Source organism: Schistocerca nitens, chromosome 5 (genome assembly GCF_023898315.1).
Source record: "Schistocerca nitens isolate TAMUIC-IGC-003100 chromosome 5, iqSchNite1.1, whole genome shotgun sequence".
NCBI classification, from domain to species: domain Eukaryota; kingdom Metazoa; phylum Arthropoda; class Insecta; order Orthoptera; family Acrididae; genus Schistocerca; species Schistocerca nitens.
Window position 1 is genome coordinate 435,883,732 of NC_064618.1, and position 18,175 is coordinate 435,901,906.

Below are 18,175 nucleotides of genomic sequence, written 5' to 3' on the forward strand. Positions count from 1 at the left end.
ACAAATGAGGCATATGTTTTATTAGAGAACAATGTGTGTGTGTCGGGGGGGGGGGGCATTAAGTTATGTAAGTTATGGGTTTCATTGTAACATGGAAACTTTTTTGCATATCCTGAAGGAATAACAAACAGAATTACAAGATTTTTTTTTTAATTAAAAGATATTCCATGGAAATTATTCAACTGTATGCATCATCAATGTGCTCACTTTGAATGGTAAGGGAAAAAAAGGAGGGGGGGGGGCAAAGTGGGGGGAGGGGGCGACAAAGTTGACATTTATTTGTTGTAGAATCTTAGAACATATTCGGAGGTGAAACTTAATAAGCTATCTTGCACAGAATGATATCCTCAATGTCAACCATCATGAATTCGAAAAACATCGATTATGTGAAACCCAACTCGCACTTTTCTCACATGATGTACCGAAAACTTTGGATCAAGGCAACCAGGTAGATGCACGATTTCTAAAAAGCATTTGACTCCGTACTACAACTACACTTACTATTAAAAGCACAATCGTATGGGTTATCAAGTGAAATCTGAGGAGTTTTTGGTAGGGAGGACACAGCATGTTATCTTGGATGGAGAGTCACTGTCAGATGCAGAACTAGCTTCAGGTGTACCCCAGGGAAGTAAGTTGGGACCCTTTCTGTTCATGTTGTATACTAATGACCTTGCAAACAACATTAATAGTAAAATCAGGCTTTTTTTCAGATGATGCAGTTATCTATAATGAAGTACAATCTGAAAGAAGCTGCATAAATATTCACTCCGATTTTGATAAGATTTCAACGTGGCGCAGAGATTGGCAACTTGCACTAAACATTCAGAAATGTAAAATTTTGCTCTTCACAAAATGAAAAAAATGTAGTATCCAAAGACTATAACATAAATGTAGTATCCTAAGACTATAATATAGGTGAGTCACTGCTGGAATTTGCCAACTCATACAAATAGATAAGTGTAACACTTTGCAGGGGTACAAAATGGAATGATCACATGGGGTCAGCAGTGGAAAATCGGGCCCAACAGGGGGTGGGTGGGGGGTGGGGTGGGGGGGTGTACACATATACACTGAAGAGCCAAAGAAACTGGTACACCTGCCTAATATCTTGTAAATGCTCCACGAGCAAGCAGAAGTGCCACAATATGATATCGCATTCCTGGAGCCACTCTAACAATTATGGACATATGGGATGTTGCATTGTCCTGCTGAAATTGCCCAAGTCCATCGGAATGCAAAATGGATATAAATGGATGTATGATTTGCAGTGCCAGTGTTATTCCGATGACAAAGCAATGCGGTGACCACAACTGGTACCAAACGTATCAGATGAATTCACAATTGCGAATACTGACAACAATCAGCTGTAGAATACAATGTCAGATCTCTATGGGAATACACATAATGGATGTGCGAGTGTAGATTGTAGACGCATCGTTGACAACATATGGATGTTTGGGTCTGGACGTACATCGTGCACGGATAGCCAAGTGGTAAGGTGACCACTTGCGATTAGCGAGAAATCCGGATTCGAGTCCTGGTCCAGCACCAATTTTCAATGTGATCATTCCATTCTACAGTGGATGGTAGTCATTATTCGCAGTTGCGAATTCATCTGATATGAATGGATGTAGGTGATCAGACAGGATGCTTATCTAGTGTCACCTGTCAGAGTCTTATCTAGATGTACCAGGGGTCCACATCACTCAAACTGCGAACGGCCCACACCATTACATAGCCTACACCAGTTTGAACAGTCCCCTGCTGACATGATGATGATGATGATGATGATGATGATGATGACAATACAAACACCCATTTCTCGGGCAGAGAAAATCCCCAAGCTATCTAGGAATCAAACCTGGGACACCGTGATCCAGAGACAGCAACGCTAACCACCAGACCATGAGCTGCGGACTCCCTGCTGACATGCAGGTCCATGGATTCATGAGGTTGTCTCCATACCCATACACGTCCACTTCCATCCACTCGATACAATTGGAAATGAGACTCGTCCCACTAGCCAAATTGTTTCCAGTCATCAACAGTCCTATGTCAGTGTTGAAGGGCCCAGGCGAAGCGTAAAGCTTTGTATCGTTCAGTCATCGGCTCCGAAAGCCCATATTGGTCATGTTCTGTTGAACGGTATGCATGCTGACACGTGTTGATGGCCCAGCATTGAAATCTGCAACAATTTGTGGAAGGGTTGCACTTCCGTCACACTGAACGATTCTTGTCAGTTGTCGTCGATCCTGTTCTTGCAGGATCTTTTTCCAGCTGCAGCGATGTCAGAGATCTGATGTTTTACTGGATTTCTGATATTCACAGCACATTCTTGAAATGGTCGTACAGGAAAAGCCCCACCTCAACAATACCATGGAGATGCTGTGTCTCACCGCTCGTGCCAACTGTGCCACCACATTCAAACTCACTCACATCTTGGTAACCTGCCACTGTAGCAGCAGTAACTGATCTAACAACTGTGCCAGACAAATGTTGTCTTATATAGGCATTGCTGACAGCACAGCGCTGTTTTCTGCCTGTTTACATATCTGTATATAATACACATGTCTACACCAGATTCTTTCATGCTTCTGTGTATTATATTTGTGCTACAGCTCCATTGGAATGAGGACCTGTCTAGGGTGGTGTTGGTGAGAGGAAAAAAGGTGTTGGAGTGGGATACGTGAGGGGTGGAGGGAAATACAGCAGATAGCTGGGTGGGGGGGGGGTTCGCAAAGTAACACAAAAGGAATGTGGCACTGGTGTGTAAACTGTAGCAATAATTATATATATGATCAAATCCTTTTTTATTCCACTGGCCTGCTCATTTTACAACCATTAGTTTGCAGTTTATTCGTTTGTTTAATTCTTTAAGGAGAGGAGGAAGGAAATAAATGCTAATATACCTGCAATCTCTGGAATCACTTTGTGATTGTGTTTTGCGAACTGTCAACCTGTGGAAACACACTTAAGAAAGTACTCACTTTTTTCCATGTAAATGCATACACCGCACAGTAGATGTGTGCCCATAAAGTGTATGAATGCACTGACCAGTCTCGGCATTCCACACTTTCAATGTACGATCAGTGCTTCCACTAATTATTGTAGTACCCGACATTTGTGAAGACCACACCCCTCCTGTGTGGCCCACAAGGGTACGCAGGCACTGCAACAGAAAGAGAGATTTATAACCTTAAACTGGCTGATGAAATCTTTAAACTTCAATAATTTTTTTGGCACAGTTACGGTCTTGGACACCAAATTCCTGCAGCAAATAACTTCGTAATATGTGTACATAAATGAAGAGTTGAATTTTTGAAATATATTTGCATTAAAAAACGGTAAACTCAAATGTTGTCAAAGAAACTCCCTTTTGAGAGACAAAAAGCCTACGAGTATGCTGAAATTTCATCTGACTGGTAGATATACACACAAAAATTACTGTGATTCATTCTTAAGTTACGAAACATTTCTTTTCATCATAAAGGAAAATGGTGATTGCACTCCACTATCAATCCCCATTGATTTCAAAGCCACAACTTCCCACTTTCCTGAAGGTCCACTCAATACAACTATTTTCAGTATCTTCCAGGTTTAAAATAGAGCAACTCTATGTAGCATAATATAACATGCCAAGTTAAAAATGAATAAATAAATTACACAAAATCACAGTGAACCTCTATGGCAAACCAGAATAACTTTATACCTTAACAATCTTGTTTGTGTGGTCTTTAGCCCAATGATTGCTTTGATACAGCTCTCCATACAAATCTATCTCACGCAAGTTTCTTATATAAGTAACTACTGATGGGTTGAGTGGGGCCAGGAGAAGGGAATGGGAGAGCAGGTGTTGGTGTGAAGGAATGATGATAGTGTGTCTCGGACCTGAGTCTAGATCATGAAGATATCAATGAAGCTGAAGCAGACTAACAGTTTGGAGATTTGGGAGGATAGGAGTGTTTCCTCTAGATGGTTCATAAACAGGTTAGTAGGGAGGGTTCCATGCAGGTGCCTTCAGCTGTGCCAGAGATTTATTAGAATACTTCCTCTCCAGAGGAGGAATAGTTGTGTGTCAGGATAAAGTTAGATGTAGGAGTAATAACATAGGGGGTTTGGAGTCTGAAGGACCTGGGAAAGGTAGTGTTTAATTGTGGCAAGACCCTGGGTATGAGGGATGTTCGTGTACAGCTATGAGAGAGTGCCCGTTCATCATCTGAAACCACCCAGAACTTGAACAACTGAACCACATCCTTCATCATGCCCTCCAATGAGGGACATCCTACCAAACTTCCTTCCCACCCCTCCTACAGTGTATTCTGTCGCCCACCCCACTGCTACAACATGCTACTCCATTCCTATGCTACTTGCAATCCCAACCCCTTGCCATATCCCTGTGGAAGACCCAGTTCTGAGAAGTGGCCAATCCATTCACCAAGCACTTCCTATTCCAGCACTGTCACAGGCTTATCTTACCCCATCAAAGGGCAAGGCACCTGTGAAAGCCACCAATGTCGTATACCAGCTCTGCTACAATCATAGCACAGTGATTTTTTTATATTGGTATGACTAATTACCAGCAGTCCACCAGGATGAAAGACCATCATCAAACTGTGGCCAAGAGCAAAGTGAATCACCATGTGCCACAACACGCAACTAAACATTACATGCTTGATTTCAATGGCTGCCTCATTACTCTGGCCATCTATATTATCCCCTCCACCACCAGCTTTACAGATACGTGCAAATGGAGTTATCCTTACAACATATTCTCCACTCCCAAAATTATCCCAGTCTCAACCTGTGATAATGTACTGTTCCTGAAGAGGGGCAGCAGCCTGTTCAGTAGTTGCAGGGGCAACAGTCTGGATGATTGACTGACCTGGCCTTATAACACTAACCAAAACAGCCTTGTGTGCTGGTACTGCGAATGGCTGAAAGCAATGGGAAACTACAGCCGTAATTTTTCCCGAGGGCATGCAGCTTTACTGTATGGTTAAATAATGAGGAGGTATTGAATAGAATTGTAGAGAAGAGAAATTTGTGGCACAACTTGACTAGAAGAAGGGATCGGTTGGTAGGGCATATTCTGAGGCATCAAAGGATCACCAATTTGGTATTGGAGGGCAGCGTGTAGGGTAATAATCAAAGAGGGAGACCAAGAGATGAATACACCAAACAGATTCAGAAGGATGTAGGTTGCAGTAGGTACTGGGTAATGAAGCAGCTTGCACAGGATAGAGTAGCATGGAGAGCTGCATCAAACCAGTCTCTGGACTGAAGACCACAACAACAGCAACAACAACAACAACAACAACAACAGCCACCGATAAGTGTTGAAGCATTTGGCTGTGCACCCAATCCAGTCCAGGAGCCATGTCGGGACACAGAGCAAAGGTACAGATATATTTCCACTCACTAAATGTGGTGCTATATGGCTCCAGGTGGTGGGGAATTAAAGATAAAGGAAATCGTTCCAAATGGTTGAGAAGATGGAATGCAGACAGATAAAAGACCAACACTTAGGCCTGGCAAAATGCTCAGCAATAGAGTCTAGGCTGCTACCAACGGCAACACCATTCAAGGAACCTCCTGACAAACCTTAGGAGGACGAGGGCATAAAATGCGCCAGATCTTTGCCCATAACTGCAAAAAAGGGAGTATGTGGCCCTGCGGCAGCAGCATATAGTTCCCAACAAATATGTTTCTGGAATTTAAGAAGAGAAGAGGCTCGGGCACAAATCCGTCTAAAGTCCTGGAAGCAGTCAAGAGATGGATGCCATATGTAGAGTTGGAGGGCACGAAGGCAGTCTTTCATAGCCTCGGTGATTTTGAGGGTCCACCCAGGCAGTCTTCCGCAGGGAAAACCCTAGGAAGAAGGAATTGCTGAAGCAGCTGTTGAAAGTATGGCATCGGTCAAACACTGTACGAACTCATCAATGCTGTCCTGCAGTGGAGCGGGTGGGATGGCAGCCAAGGAAAAAAGGCATCCCAATCAGCATTAGTAAAGGCCCATCTGGGAGGGCATCGAGGTGACTGATACTGCTGAAAAGGTAGGACGATTGGTAACTGATCGCTATCATCATGAACTCCCAACAGAATGGAGGGGAGGAATCCAGGGCTGAGACAGAAAGATCAATGGCTGCGAAAGTGTCGTGTGCCACACTAAAGTGCATGGGACTCCAGTGTTGAGATGATCTTCAACAATCCTGCCCCAGCCAGTGGTCACAGTACAACCCTAGAGATGGTTACGGGCATTAAAATCTCCAAGATGAAGAAAGAGGAGAGGGAGCAGTTAGAGGCCAAGAACAGCAGAAAGCATAGGAGGCCAGTCTGGGGGAAGATAAAGATTGAATACCATTATTGCAGAGTCTAAATCGATCTGAACAACCACTTCTAGTGCAGTATGCAGAGTAACAATGGAAGTAACAATTTCCATGTGCAACAATTTCACCAGAGGCTCGCAAAGGGCCAACCCAGTTCCAGCGGAAGGCTAGGCCAATCAATATCCACAAATGAGATTCCTGCAGTACAACACAAGTTACAGAGTAGAGAGAAACAAGAGACTGCAATTCCAAAAGGTGATGATACTGACTATTACAGTTCCACTGGAAGAGAATAGTAAAAAGAGGCTGGATGGATTTTGAATGAGCCACAGTCGGTCATTGGGCCAAGTCAGTGACTGTCACTGGTAAGGATGGAATGACATCCATGAATGTAAAATTGGACCCTGATTGAGAAAGAGGGTCTGACACCCCCTGGGATGTTGTGGGTCCTGAGACTTGTGCAACTTTTCTTCTCCTTCAGACTACAAGAGGAAGTATCATCAGGAAAAAACCAAGTTGCAGCAGTATCATAATCTGAAAGACAATGAGTGGCCTTGAGGTCCACAAAGCGTGGGTTCTGCGTCCGACTCAAAGCGACAGGCTGCTTCTTGTGAAGACGCCAGGGGTGGAGTTCATAGAGCGAGCCCCACCTCTACTGGGTGCCAGAGAAGAGCTTTTCTTCTCCAGCCAACGAGAAGGAGCAGTCCTGTGAGGGGAGGTAACAGGTACTGCCGGGGCGGAGAAAAGGGGAGGGGGACAGGGTGGAGGTAAGGAGGATGAGGAGGAGGGAAAGACCCAACAGAAGCAAAAGCAAATGTTAAAGACACCAGGTAGAGATTGTCAAGTTTCTGGCAGGCCTCAGAGTAGGATAGACGTCAAGAGTTTTGAATTCCTTAATCTTGTATGAGGCAATCTAGTGAGTGAGGAGAATGTAGACTGGAACAGATCATGTACTAGGGCGAGGCAGTGCAAGGACTCCCCACATGGACCTGATAGCCACAGTTGCTACAAATAGGATTCACTTCACAAAAGATGGGATACAGGGCTTCCCATTACAATGGTAAACCATAACTTAGACTTTTTCTGAAATGGTACCCTCTCAAAAACCAAAATGAAAGTGCCGGTATCAATGCGACTCTCCTCAGGACATCTCTGGACTCGCCAGATGAAATTAAAGCCACGCCATGCCAGATTATTACTGAGTTCCTCGTCAGATTGTAAAGAAGGTCCCTGTGGAAGATAATGTCCTAGGTTATATTTAAAGATTGGTGTGAAGTGATCAGTAGGACGTCTTGTAAGTGCTTTCCAGCATGAAGGGAAACCAAATGACTGGCAATAGAGGTTTTAATCAGTAGGAAACCAGATCGCATCTTACTAGGTGAACTTCAGCAAACTTATCTTCCATACATTCTACAAATATGAGCAGTTTGATAGCAGAAAACCAAGTAATGTGGAAAGGGTTTCATCCTTAGCCACTGGGCCTGGCCCTCCTTCCAAGTGATGGTCATGGAGGGGAAGGGCAAGGAAGCAAAAGTAGAAATGGAGAGAAAACTGTCCTGGCTGAATAGACAGCCACGGAAGAGTGGCCAGAAATAATGAGCTGAGCATGTTTTATGCGCAGAGTGTCTGCCCTGGTACCACCCATTCCAATCAGCAGCTCACACTGTGGGTGCCACCCAGCTGCAGTAAGGGGTACCTGACAGAGCGGTCATTGCTGGGAGTACCAATGCCCCAAAGAATAACAAAGTTTGTGACAGGTCAGGCACCAGAAGTGTGATTTGTGTGTTGTCCCTGGTGGCTCAGATGGATGGGTAAATAACAGCCCCACCACACAGACTGTCTACATGTGCTGGTGACCTAGCAGGTTGGATGTGTGGGAGAGGGGGTAAGAGAGCTATGGTGGGGAATGAATGGGGCATGGGGCAAGGATTGGGGGTGGGTGGTGCGAGCAAGGGAGGGAGGGAGGGAGGGAGGGACCGACTCTCGCACCGGAAACACTAAGGAGAGAGCTCTTCCTCAAATGGCAGTTTGGAGAGGGAGGTCAAATCCAATGGGGGTGGGGGTGGGGGGGAATACAGACACAAAAATGACAATGGAAAAGCAGAACCATGGCAATAGCCGGGTTGTCATAAAGGAGGGGGAAGAGAGTACAGCCCGGGAGAGAAGAAGGCTACAATAGTTTGGGATCCCTTGTGCACCACACACGTATCCGCAGAAGAGGTGTTGGCCTTCTGGTAGGGGAGGAAGAGGAAGAGGAGGAATACACCATCCACCCATGCAGAATTAGCATCATTTGTGTATGTACAAGAATTAACTTATCACTGCTCATTTAAACACACACACACACACACACACACACACACACACACACAATTTTAAAAAAAAACTGTACAGAACAGCACAATTATTTGGTACTACTAATATTTTGTTTTGCATGAAGTATGGTTACAGACCTAAAAGGACAATATCAAGAAGGAAAATGGATACTATTTTACCGTGAAATACTGGGGCACAATTCAGTGATAACTCACCTTTCCTGTGGTTGCTGACCACACTTTTAACGTATTGTCATCTGACCCACTTACTATCCGATTCCCTGAGAACTGCAGGCATGTTATTACATGGTCATCATGACCTTTGAGGACTTTTGGTGGTCGAATTGGTTTTACCCTCCAATTCATTTCTATTGTATGCTGGCGCATGAAAGCTGCCTGGAGTATAAGCACAAAATTACATTACTTTTTAATCAAAATACATTACACAAAGGCAATATTTCCTCATATTTCTGGTCACAAAACTAATATTCTTGGTAAATGAATGAAAACATTTGTGTGTACTGATCTATAGAAAAACTTCTAAATATAACACAGAAGGAACGGTAACTGTTATACACAACATAATATCAATGTCTTGTTATACAATGCAAATCCTACAAATTTAAATTACAATATTAATACTAGCTGTGGATTTACAGCAGGAAATAGGAAGTCCTCTTCAAATCACGTCAAGAATTTTCTGTTTGTATGTTTCAACATTATACTGATTGGAGCAATGATATCATGTGATCCATTGTATTGTCTTCTTATGAAACAATGTGATTGTTGTAACAGTAATTAATGTTTTTCCTATTACAGGGTGTATAGGTGGACAAGAAAAATTCCTGGATTTTTCCCAGATTTCCTAATTAAAAAAGCACTTTCTCCCCATGTGAAAATACACTTTTCCCAAGGTGAAAAATACACTTTTCCCATGATTAGTTGCAGTATACTTTCCCTCGGAACTGTAAAAATATCAATTCCCCAGCATGGAACTTCAGGGAATGAAGAAACACAGAAAAAATTTTTGGAAATATCTGTGACATGCAGCAACATTTACGCTGCATATTTTTGTATTCATATTACGAAAATATAGATTCAAATTCCACTAAACACAGCATGTTATTTTTGGAAGCACTGAAATCTAGATTGAAAAGTGCTACTGTAAACCCATCATAGCTTATGTCACGGGATCTTGCCAGCCAATAACAGCAGATATTTAGAGCACAGGAAACTTTATGTAGCCAGCCAATAGCAACATCACTTAAGTAGTGTGAACACACAAATAGGAAAAGTTAATGGTTTAACTTAACATACATAATGTAGCTATAAGAAAAGCTAAGCTTTCACATATAATACTGTCTTTTTTGCGCGTATTACTATTTACAATACATCACAGAAATGTGCCTGTAAAATTTTAACTAAAGACATTAATATTTGGTCTTCTGTGCTCAAAATTCTTGTAAGTATCTAGTCATCAATGTGTTAAGCTTTAAATGAGAGTCAAATGCTCTGTGATTTAAGAAATTCATTGCACATTCACACACGTAACTTAATTCATCTTGCGTAAAGGGGAAATTTACTTTGAAACTAACGCTTTTCAAAGTACCATTCGCAATACTTTCCCGCAACCTGTTAGAAATAGCTTTGTTGCAGTAGTTGCCAGAGAGTGGCAGAAAACAGGCTTTACTGTGCATGGGTGGCTACAATGACGCAGGAAGCCCGTATGCTCGTACATATATAGTATCTAGAGATCTTACATGATGTCCTAAAATAAATAGGATACTCTGAGAGGATCAGAATTTCGTAAACCACATTAAAATGCATTCTTCAGCTTAACGTGCACATTCATATGTCCAGATTCACAACAAAGTAGGCCCCAACTTAATATTAAGCTTTTTGGTGCGATTTTTGGGATGCAAATGCCATATGTGCCTGAAGATGAAAATGTGCACTTGAAATTCAGTGAGCAGTTGAAACTAGCCAATGAGCAGTTGAAACTAGCCAATATTACGGAAACATTTCATTTCTATTAAATTGAGTGCCTCTGGGGAAATGATTAATAAGAGACACATTTACTTAGCAAACTGACAAAAATAACTTCACTGTTCTGCAAGGCAATTAATGCTTGACTGCCAAAAAGGTAGAAATAAAATAAAAATCAGTTAACTGAAACTAGTAACATATGCTAGTGTTCTGTAATTATGTGAATGTATTTTAATTCACCTCATAGCTCCCACCCACAGAAATCCATTTGTCGTGAGAAGTATAAATGAAGAGGAAACAACAAAATCATGAAACAAACACTGTGAAAGTGGAGACTAACCCCCTCCCCATTACAACCCATTAAGTTTTTTTTTTTTTTTTTTTTTTTTTTTTCGTGACTACCATAGCAATAGTGAATCAGCCACTGTCCAATAAGGATGGAAGTGCAGTATTCTATATTACTTCACAATTAGACGGAAGTTAAAACGCAAAGCACAAAGTGATCCACCTTCTACATATCAGTCTTCTTAATACTTGAATGACAGGTCTTTCCTTTTAATTTCTGTGGTGGATATAATTTTCCGTGGGTGCTCTTTAAAGATGTTCCATTAAGAATTTTGCTTATTCCATAATAAAGTACAGAAGATCATGAAGAGTCTAATAATATCTGTTTCTTGCATCACTCAGAATTTCAAAATTTTCGACATGGTTGCAGTATGTGAAATCAAGTTCTTAACCATGTAAGAAGAGTAACTAACAAAAAGCTATATGCTGGACAAAAGGTGACCACCTAGTTACTACTCAAACAATGAAAACTGTAGCATGATAAAGAGTGACAGTTCTTGGAAATGATAGTTATTTCTGTTATACTGTAGTTATGATAGGGGTGTGAAAGAGGAAAACAATAGCAGAAAACGGCGCAGAACAATGTGCACGCAATATGGGAGGGGAAAGTCACAGTTCTGTGCTGAGATATTCAAAAGGTTCAAGAAAGGACAAGGAAGCAGTAACAAACTGTGACAGCATAAAGTTAATTTGACTCTGCAAAGATTAATCTTTGTTGTCACAGATCTGTTAATCCTAATTATTTTCATGCACATTGTGTATCTTGACCTGAAGTTCTCCCTCATGAATAAGCATCACAATGTATTTCATAAAATTGACTCACACACTGTAAAACAAACACATGAGTTTGAATAGCTTTAAACAATGTACTATTATTTAACAATAAAATTGTGTGAATTAAAAAATGTGAACATTATTCCAGAAGGGTCCAATATCTTGATACAACTAACTGCACCTTCTGGTCACTATAATTAGTTACTTTGGAATACTGTGATTCAGCAGATAGTTGGTCTATCAGCAGAATAGGGTTAGAATATATTTTACTTTAGTGAAGGCAGTAATGTCAAGCAAATATTTGTTAAGAGACTTGCTCTAGACAGGGACAGCATGAAGTCATGCTAAATATTAGAATAGATGGGGAGAAAAACCAAAAGATACATGGAATTCATAGTAATGGAGTATTCTCAAGTAGTTATCACATTAATGTAAACAGCTGGAGACCATGAAGATAGTACAAACTTTAAGACATATTACCTTCCACGGAGAAGTAACGGGATTTAATCTTGGTTTCCGACGGCTAAAAGACTCTCTTACTTCCTCTATACCAGCTTCACGGCATTTTTCCCGCCACAGAAGATTGTCTTCTGCTAAGAACCGCCAACTGCGACACGTTTGTGCGGCTCTTAGAAGATCACGTGGTTCAAGGAAAGACAATACATACAATGCCAACTGTAGAAAAAGAAAAGAGAAATGGAATAGGTGACATGAAGCAGAGGTTATTTTAACTTGAAAATGATATACTTAATCATAGGTCAGTTTATTATTCTACTTCACAAAACTAACGCCAAGGACTTCATTGTGTTTATTCTACAATGATGGACATTAATGGTCATTATTTATTTATGCCTAAGATCAATGTAATAAATAATAATAATATTTGTCAATGAAATTTTAACTCTGTCCTCTTGTCTCAACATTTTCAAGGTAATGATAGTTATATATCAACAATTTAGCATTAACACGACACTATTTTTACAGACTAAAATGATGATATAGCAAAAATCATACATATTTTAGTATCAAAGAGATTTTCTTCATGAAATAAATATATTCTGACTAAGATGAATTAACAGTTTCTCATAATAATCTGACAGAGGTTAATAAAAAAATAACAGAATTAATGTAAAAATAATCAGCATTTATTTTAATTTATGCAGTCTCTAATTCCTTGAGTTGCATGTAGAGATTTTTCATGGTGAGGAATACACACAGTGGGAGAGAAAAAAATTGATATTTACATTTCAACTCCTATTAGAAGAAATCCTAATGTGTATGATAAAAGCAAAAACTGTTATTTTTAAAATTGATTTTCAGCAGTTCATTAAAACTTGCCTTATTGTTGAGTTTCAAAGATACCGACTACAGGTTTTTACAAGACCTTTCTAAATTTTGAGCACTAACAGAAAAAAATGTAATTTTTCAAATAATGGTATGGTTTCTTGGAGATGATCACAGTTAAGGTTTACTTCTAGGAACTAGGACAATTCATTTATTAACAACATTCTCCATTATGCACTATTTGTAATACCACATGTACGTATGTGTGTGTGTGTGTGTGTGTGTGTGTGTGTGTGTGTGTGTGTGGTGATTTCCAGCACCACGATTCGAACCATCTTAACGCAGATAGAGTGCCACAGCTCAAGCTTTATGTTAGTGACCTCAAACATGGACACAGGTGGACCAGGATAGTGTAACTGGTTTTACAGTCATACATCTTAACAACAAAATTATTATACCTAGAAAACCACTAGATGAAAAAACAAACATGATTCAGAGTGTGATCACACTGACCCTCAATTAGTTCTAAAACTACTACTTTAGGCTAATGGAAAAATTAAGAGTATATTTATTCCCATCAGAAATTGGTGCAGGAAATGTGATTCAGTGTTTCTCTCTTTAACAGGAAACAATGGGTACTGACAGGCTGGAGTCCCAAGTTATTAGTCATCATCCAACTGGTAACCTGTTACATGTGGTACGGTATATCACAAGGTTTTTTAAAAAGGCGCACTATATGCAATCCATAACTTTTAAAGACATTCTCAACCCTTAAGCGATTTAGTGGAATCGTGGAAAACCCAAATCAGGCTGGCTATATGTAGGTTTGAACTGTCATCCTCCCGAAGGCAAATACAGTGTTTTGTGTTGTTTTAGGGCGCAAAAACAACTAGGGTCGAAATGTGCACATGTCAAAACTATAGAACACAAAGACAGAAAGGAGTTAAAAACAACTACATGTCAATCCTAATCTATGTAAAAGAAGACAGCTAAAAACAGGGACGTGGAGGTAGGTCTTAAAATACACCATAAAGAAACAGCAGTCCAGAAATAAAAATTAAATATTCTGCACCATACTGCAATGACAGATAAAAAGTAGAATGCAGTCGACAGCATGTGCGTCGTTCACTAATATGGCTGGTAACTCAGACGGCAAAACCAAACATAAAAATTTTAAAATTGGCATTCCATCAGGAAATGGCGGACAATTAAAAGTTGGGAGGACTAGTGGTGATGCCAAAGTGACACCACCGCCAGACAGCAGCAACACAGAGATCGGAGGGAATATAAGAACTAATGGGCTATGGGACGAGGTCTGCAGCCTGGGCAGCAAGATCAGCAGTCTAGTTTCCTGACAGACTGACATGACCAGTAACCCACATAAACATCACAGTGGCTCCATCAAGAGTAAGTGACAGTTTTCCTGGACCCATTGCACTAAGGAATGGGTGGTGTACAGTGCACAGGGGCATTGAAAGGCACTGAGAGTGTCTGAGCATAGGACACAAATTGAAAAGGCTTGTCGCCAGATGTACCACGTAACCTGATACGGGGAGAAGAACTCTGCTGTAAATACTAAGCAGTGTGCCGGAAGCCTATACCGAAAAATGTCAGCGCCAATGATGAAGGCACACCCGACACCAAGGTACACACCAAGAGCCATCAGTGTACACAAAGGTACTATTGTGAAGTACCATGCAAAGGTCGTGAAACTTAAGGCAATAGAGGAAGATTGCAGTAGTCTCCTTAGGAAGCGAATGAAGACCAAGGGTGAACACGGGCCATCGCACAAAGTGGAGGTGGTAAAGGGTTCACACCCACCAGGAAATTTGCACATAACTGGGTCAATCCAAATGAAGTGGTCCAATAAAAATTAAGTTGGTTGCTTGACAATTTTTAAATATTTCAATTTTTTTATATATGGTTACCCTATAACTGAGAAGTTCAAAACAGTTTTAAAAAAAAATTACCTTTCACCTTTACTGAATGGCAGCCATTTTCGTTTGTCTGAGCGCAATGGCGTTTCAGTTTAGAGACGTTAGCAAAAATATGAATATCTCTGCACTGGATTAAGTTACAACATTGCAATTGACATTATTGTTTTTAGAAAAGTGTCCTCTACAACATTGACTATTACAGAAAATAAACCTAAATTCAAAAATAACCAATCAAAATGACCTCCAAAATTAGGTATCTAAATTTTCAAAAATCCAATTTTTAGGCCCAAAACTGAAAAACAAGGAGTGATTTATGAGAGAATATTTTTTCCTATAGTTAGATATCATACACTACTAGCCTCATATAGAGCAAGAACACTTACAAATGTTTTCCTAATTTATGAATTTTTGAAATTTGAAAACTTTCATTTTTTGAAGTTTGGGGTTAGTTATCTCAGGTGGGACTGAATAAAAAAATATGATTTTTGCACAGTTAGTACACCTATATGATAGCAACATACTGTAAAAATTTCAACATTGATATCTGACTGTGAACAAAGATATGAATTTTTAAAAATGAGGAGATAATTCACATTACTCTACAACTGATCTTGTGGTTGTTGCCTATTCATGTGTGATATTGAAGGGATATAATCGATTATTATTTAAGTAAGGTACTGAATTACATACAAAAGGTGGAAACACAACTAAAATTAACATTTATATTATTTCGACATACTTAAAATAAATATTTTCAATTAACATCCTTTGAGATGCGACTGTTCCCAAACATGGTAGTGAATGTTAAGAATACTTATTTCTTCCAACAGCTCCTATGACATAGAATAAGACCTCCCGGTTGCTGTGGTAAGTTCAAGCACTGACAGTTTCCTTAAAACATTTTTCATTGGTATCCAAACTTTGACACAAGTAGATTTCTTGAATGATGTTCTTGGGTCAGCAGGGTGGCAAAAAAAATTTCATTGTTTTCTAAGCTTATCCTTTCAACCTCTGCAGGCCACCACTGTCCATTATACACACACACACCACTACATCATTCAATGTTAAAGACAGAGATGTAATTTTACTGAAACAATGATCCTCATAAATTTCGGTTTCTGATGCTACATAGCATCAAAAGTTTTCGGCAATGCCAAGGAATTTATGGAAATGCCTTTTTCCTTTTATTGCTATACAGTTTTCAAATCTGGTTTGAAGTGTTGTTTTCATATGCAGAACCACTTCTTTCTTGATCGGAAAATAAGTAATGCCTTTAATATTATCCTTGCAAAAGACATACATGTCCTGTACTGTGAGAATTTGGTCTGTGGTTGGTCTTTGTAGGCTGGCTTTAATTACTTCGTGTTTTGTTGTACCTCCTACGCCACGACATGCATTTTTGTCATGGCAAGATGCATAAGTGTCATTCAGCCTCCAACTCAAAGTCTACTTTGTGGCTGCACAGATTTGAAAAATTCTTTTTGTTCTTATACTGACTATTACTTCCATATAAAAAGTGTATCAGCTTCTCACATTGGGAAAATTCTCTTTTATGTAATTTATTACATACTTTTGAAACACATGTACAGCCAAAGTGTTGTGCTCCAAGTAGTCGCTAAGAATGCAAATTGAAGAACTGCAAACTTCATCTTTCTCATTTTTTAAGTAGAGAATAAATGGATGTACTGTTGCCAGGTCATTGACCCAGTGATACCCTTGTATTGCATCCTGAATCACAAATGTAAAATTTTCTGCAAAATCAGCTAGCACTATTCATTCACTTTCATGAAGTTGTGCTTTTTTGTCCTTCAAAGACTTACTTTGGATTTTAGAAACATGGTGGTGGCTTTTGAGTTTTTGTAAGTTATCAATTAAAGATTCCAAGTTCTTTTCCTGAGATTTAACCACTGTTATGATTTCTGACCTCTCAGTTGTGACCCACTGTTTGAAGGTAATACTGTCTGGCATTTCCTCATCATATTCGTGAAACAATTCAATAACGGTTTCCTTACCAGGGCGTTTATTACACAAACTCACCATGCAGCTGTAGCTCTTAGTGTCACAGATCATCAAATCTAGTAACTCTTTGTAGTTGAGATTTCCGGAAAGCTTTTGACACCGTTCCTCACAAGTGACTTCTAATCAAGCTGCGGGCCTATGGGGTATCGTCTCAGTTGTGCGACTGGATTCGTGATTTCCTGTCAGGATGGTCGCAGTTAGTAGTAATAGATGGCAAATCATCGAGTAAAACTGAAGTGATATCAGGTGTTCCCCAGAGAAGCGTCCTGGGACCTCTGCTGTTCCTGATCTATATAAATGACCTGGGTGACAATCTGAGCAGTTCTCTTAGGTTGTTCGCAGATGATGCTGTAATTTACCATCTAGTAAGGTCATCCGAAGACCAGTATCAGTTACAAAGCGATTTAGAAAAGATTGCTGTATGGTGTGGTAGGTGGCAGTTGACGCTAAATAACGAAAAGTGTGAGGTGATCCACATGAGTTCCAAAAGAAATCCGTTGGAATTCGATTACTTGATAAATAGTACAATTCTCAAGGCTGTCAATTCAACTAAGTACCTGGCTGTTAAAATTACGAACAACTTCAGTTGGAAAGACCACATAGATAATATTGTGGGGAAGGCGAGCCAAAGGTTGCGTTTCATTGGCAGGAAACTTAGAAGATGCAACAAGTCCACTAAAGAGACAGCCACACTCGTTCGTCCTCTGTTAGAATATTGCTGCGCGGTGTGGGATCCTTACCAGGTGGGATTGACGGAGGACATCGAAAGGGTGCAAAAAAGGGCAGCTCGTTTTGTATTATCACGTAGTAGGCGAGAGAGTGTGGCAGATATGATACGCGAATTGGGATGGAAGTCATTACAGCAAAGACGTTTTTCGTTGGGGCGAGATCTATTTACGAAATTTCAGTCAGCAACTTTCTCTTCCGAATGCTAAAATATTTTGTTGAGCCCAACCCACATAGGTAGGAATGATCATCAAAATAAAATAAGAGAAATCAGAGCTCGAACAGAAAGGTTTAGGTGTTCATTTTTCCCGCGCACTGTTCGGGAGTGGAATGGTAGAGAGATAGTATGATTGTGGTTCGACGAACCCTCGGCCAAGCACTTAAATGTGAATTGCAGAGTAGTCATGTAGATGTAGATGTAGATGTAGATCACTGAGTTTTGCACCTGCAATCATCAGTT

The 18,175-nt window shown here is 40.2% G+C and overlaps 1 protein-coding gene across 1 annotated transcript in view; it reads right to left on the reverse strand.

Annotated features, from left to right (window-relative positions):
• Window positions 1–18,175, reverse strand: part of LOC126260219 (F-box/WD repeat-containing protein 7-like) — a 120,578-nt gene that overhangs the window by 48,666 nt on the left and 53,737 nt on the right. Inside the window, exons 6-8 of the mRNA XM_049957519.1 lie at window positions 12,230–12,424; window positions 8,861–9,040; window positions 2,991–3,172 (exon numbers count right to left, since the gene is read on the reverse strand). Coding sequence (XP_049813476.1) covers window positions 2,991–3,172; window positions 8,861–9,040; window positions 12,230–12,424 — 557 coding nt within the window. The remainder of the gene's footprint in view (window positions 1–2,990; window positions 3,173–8,860; window positions 9,041–12,229; window positions 12,425–18,175) is intronic.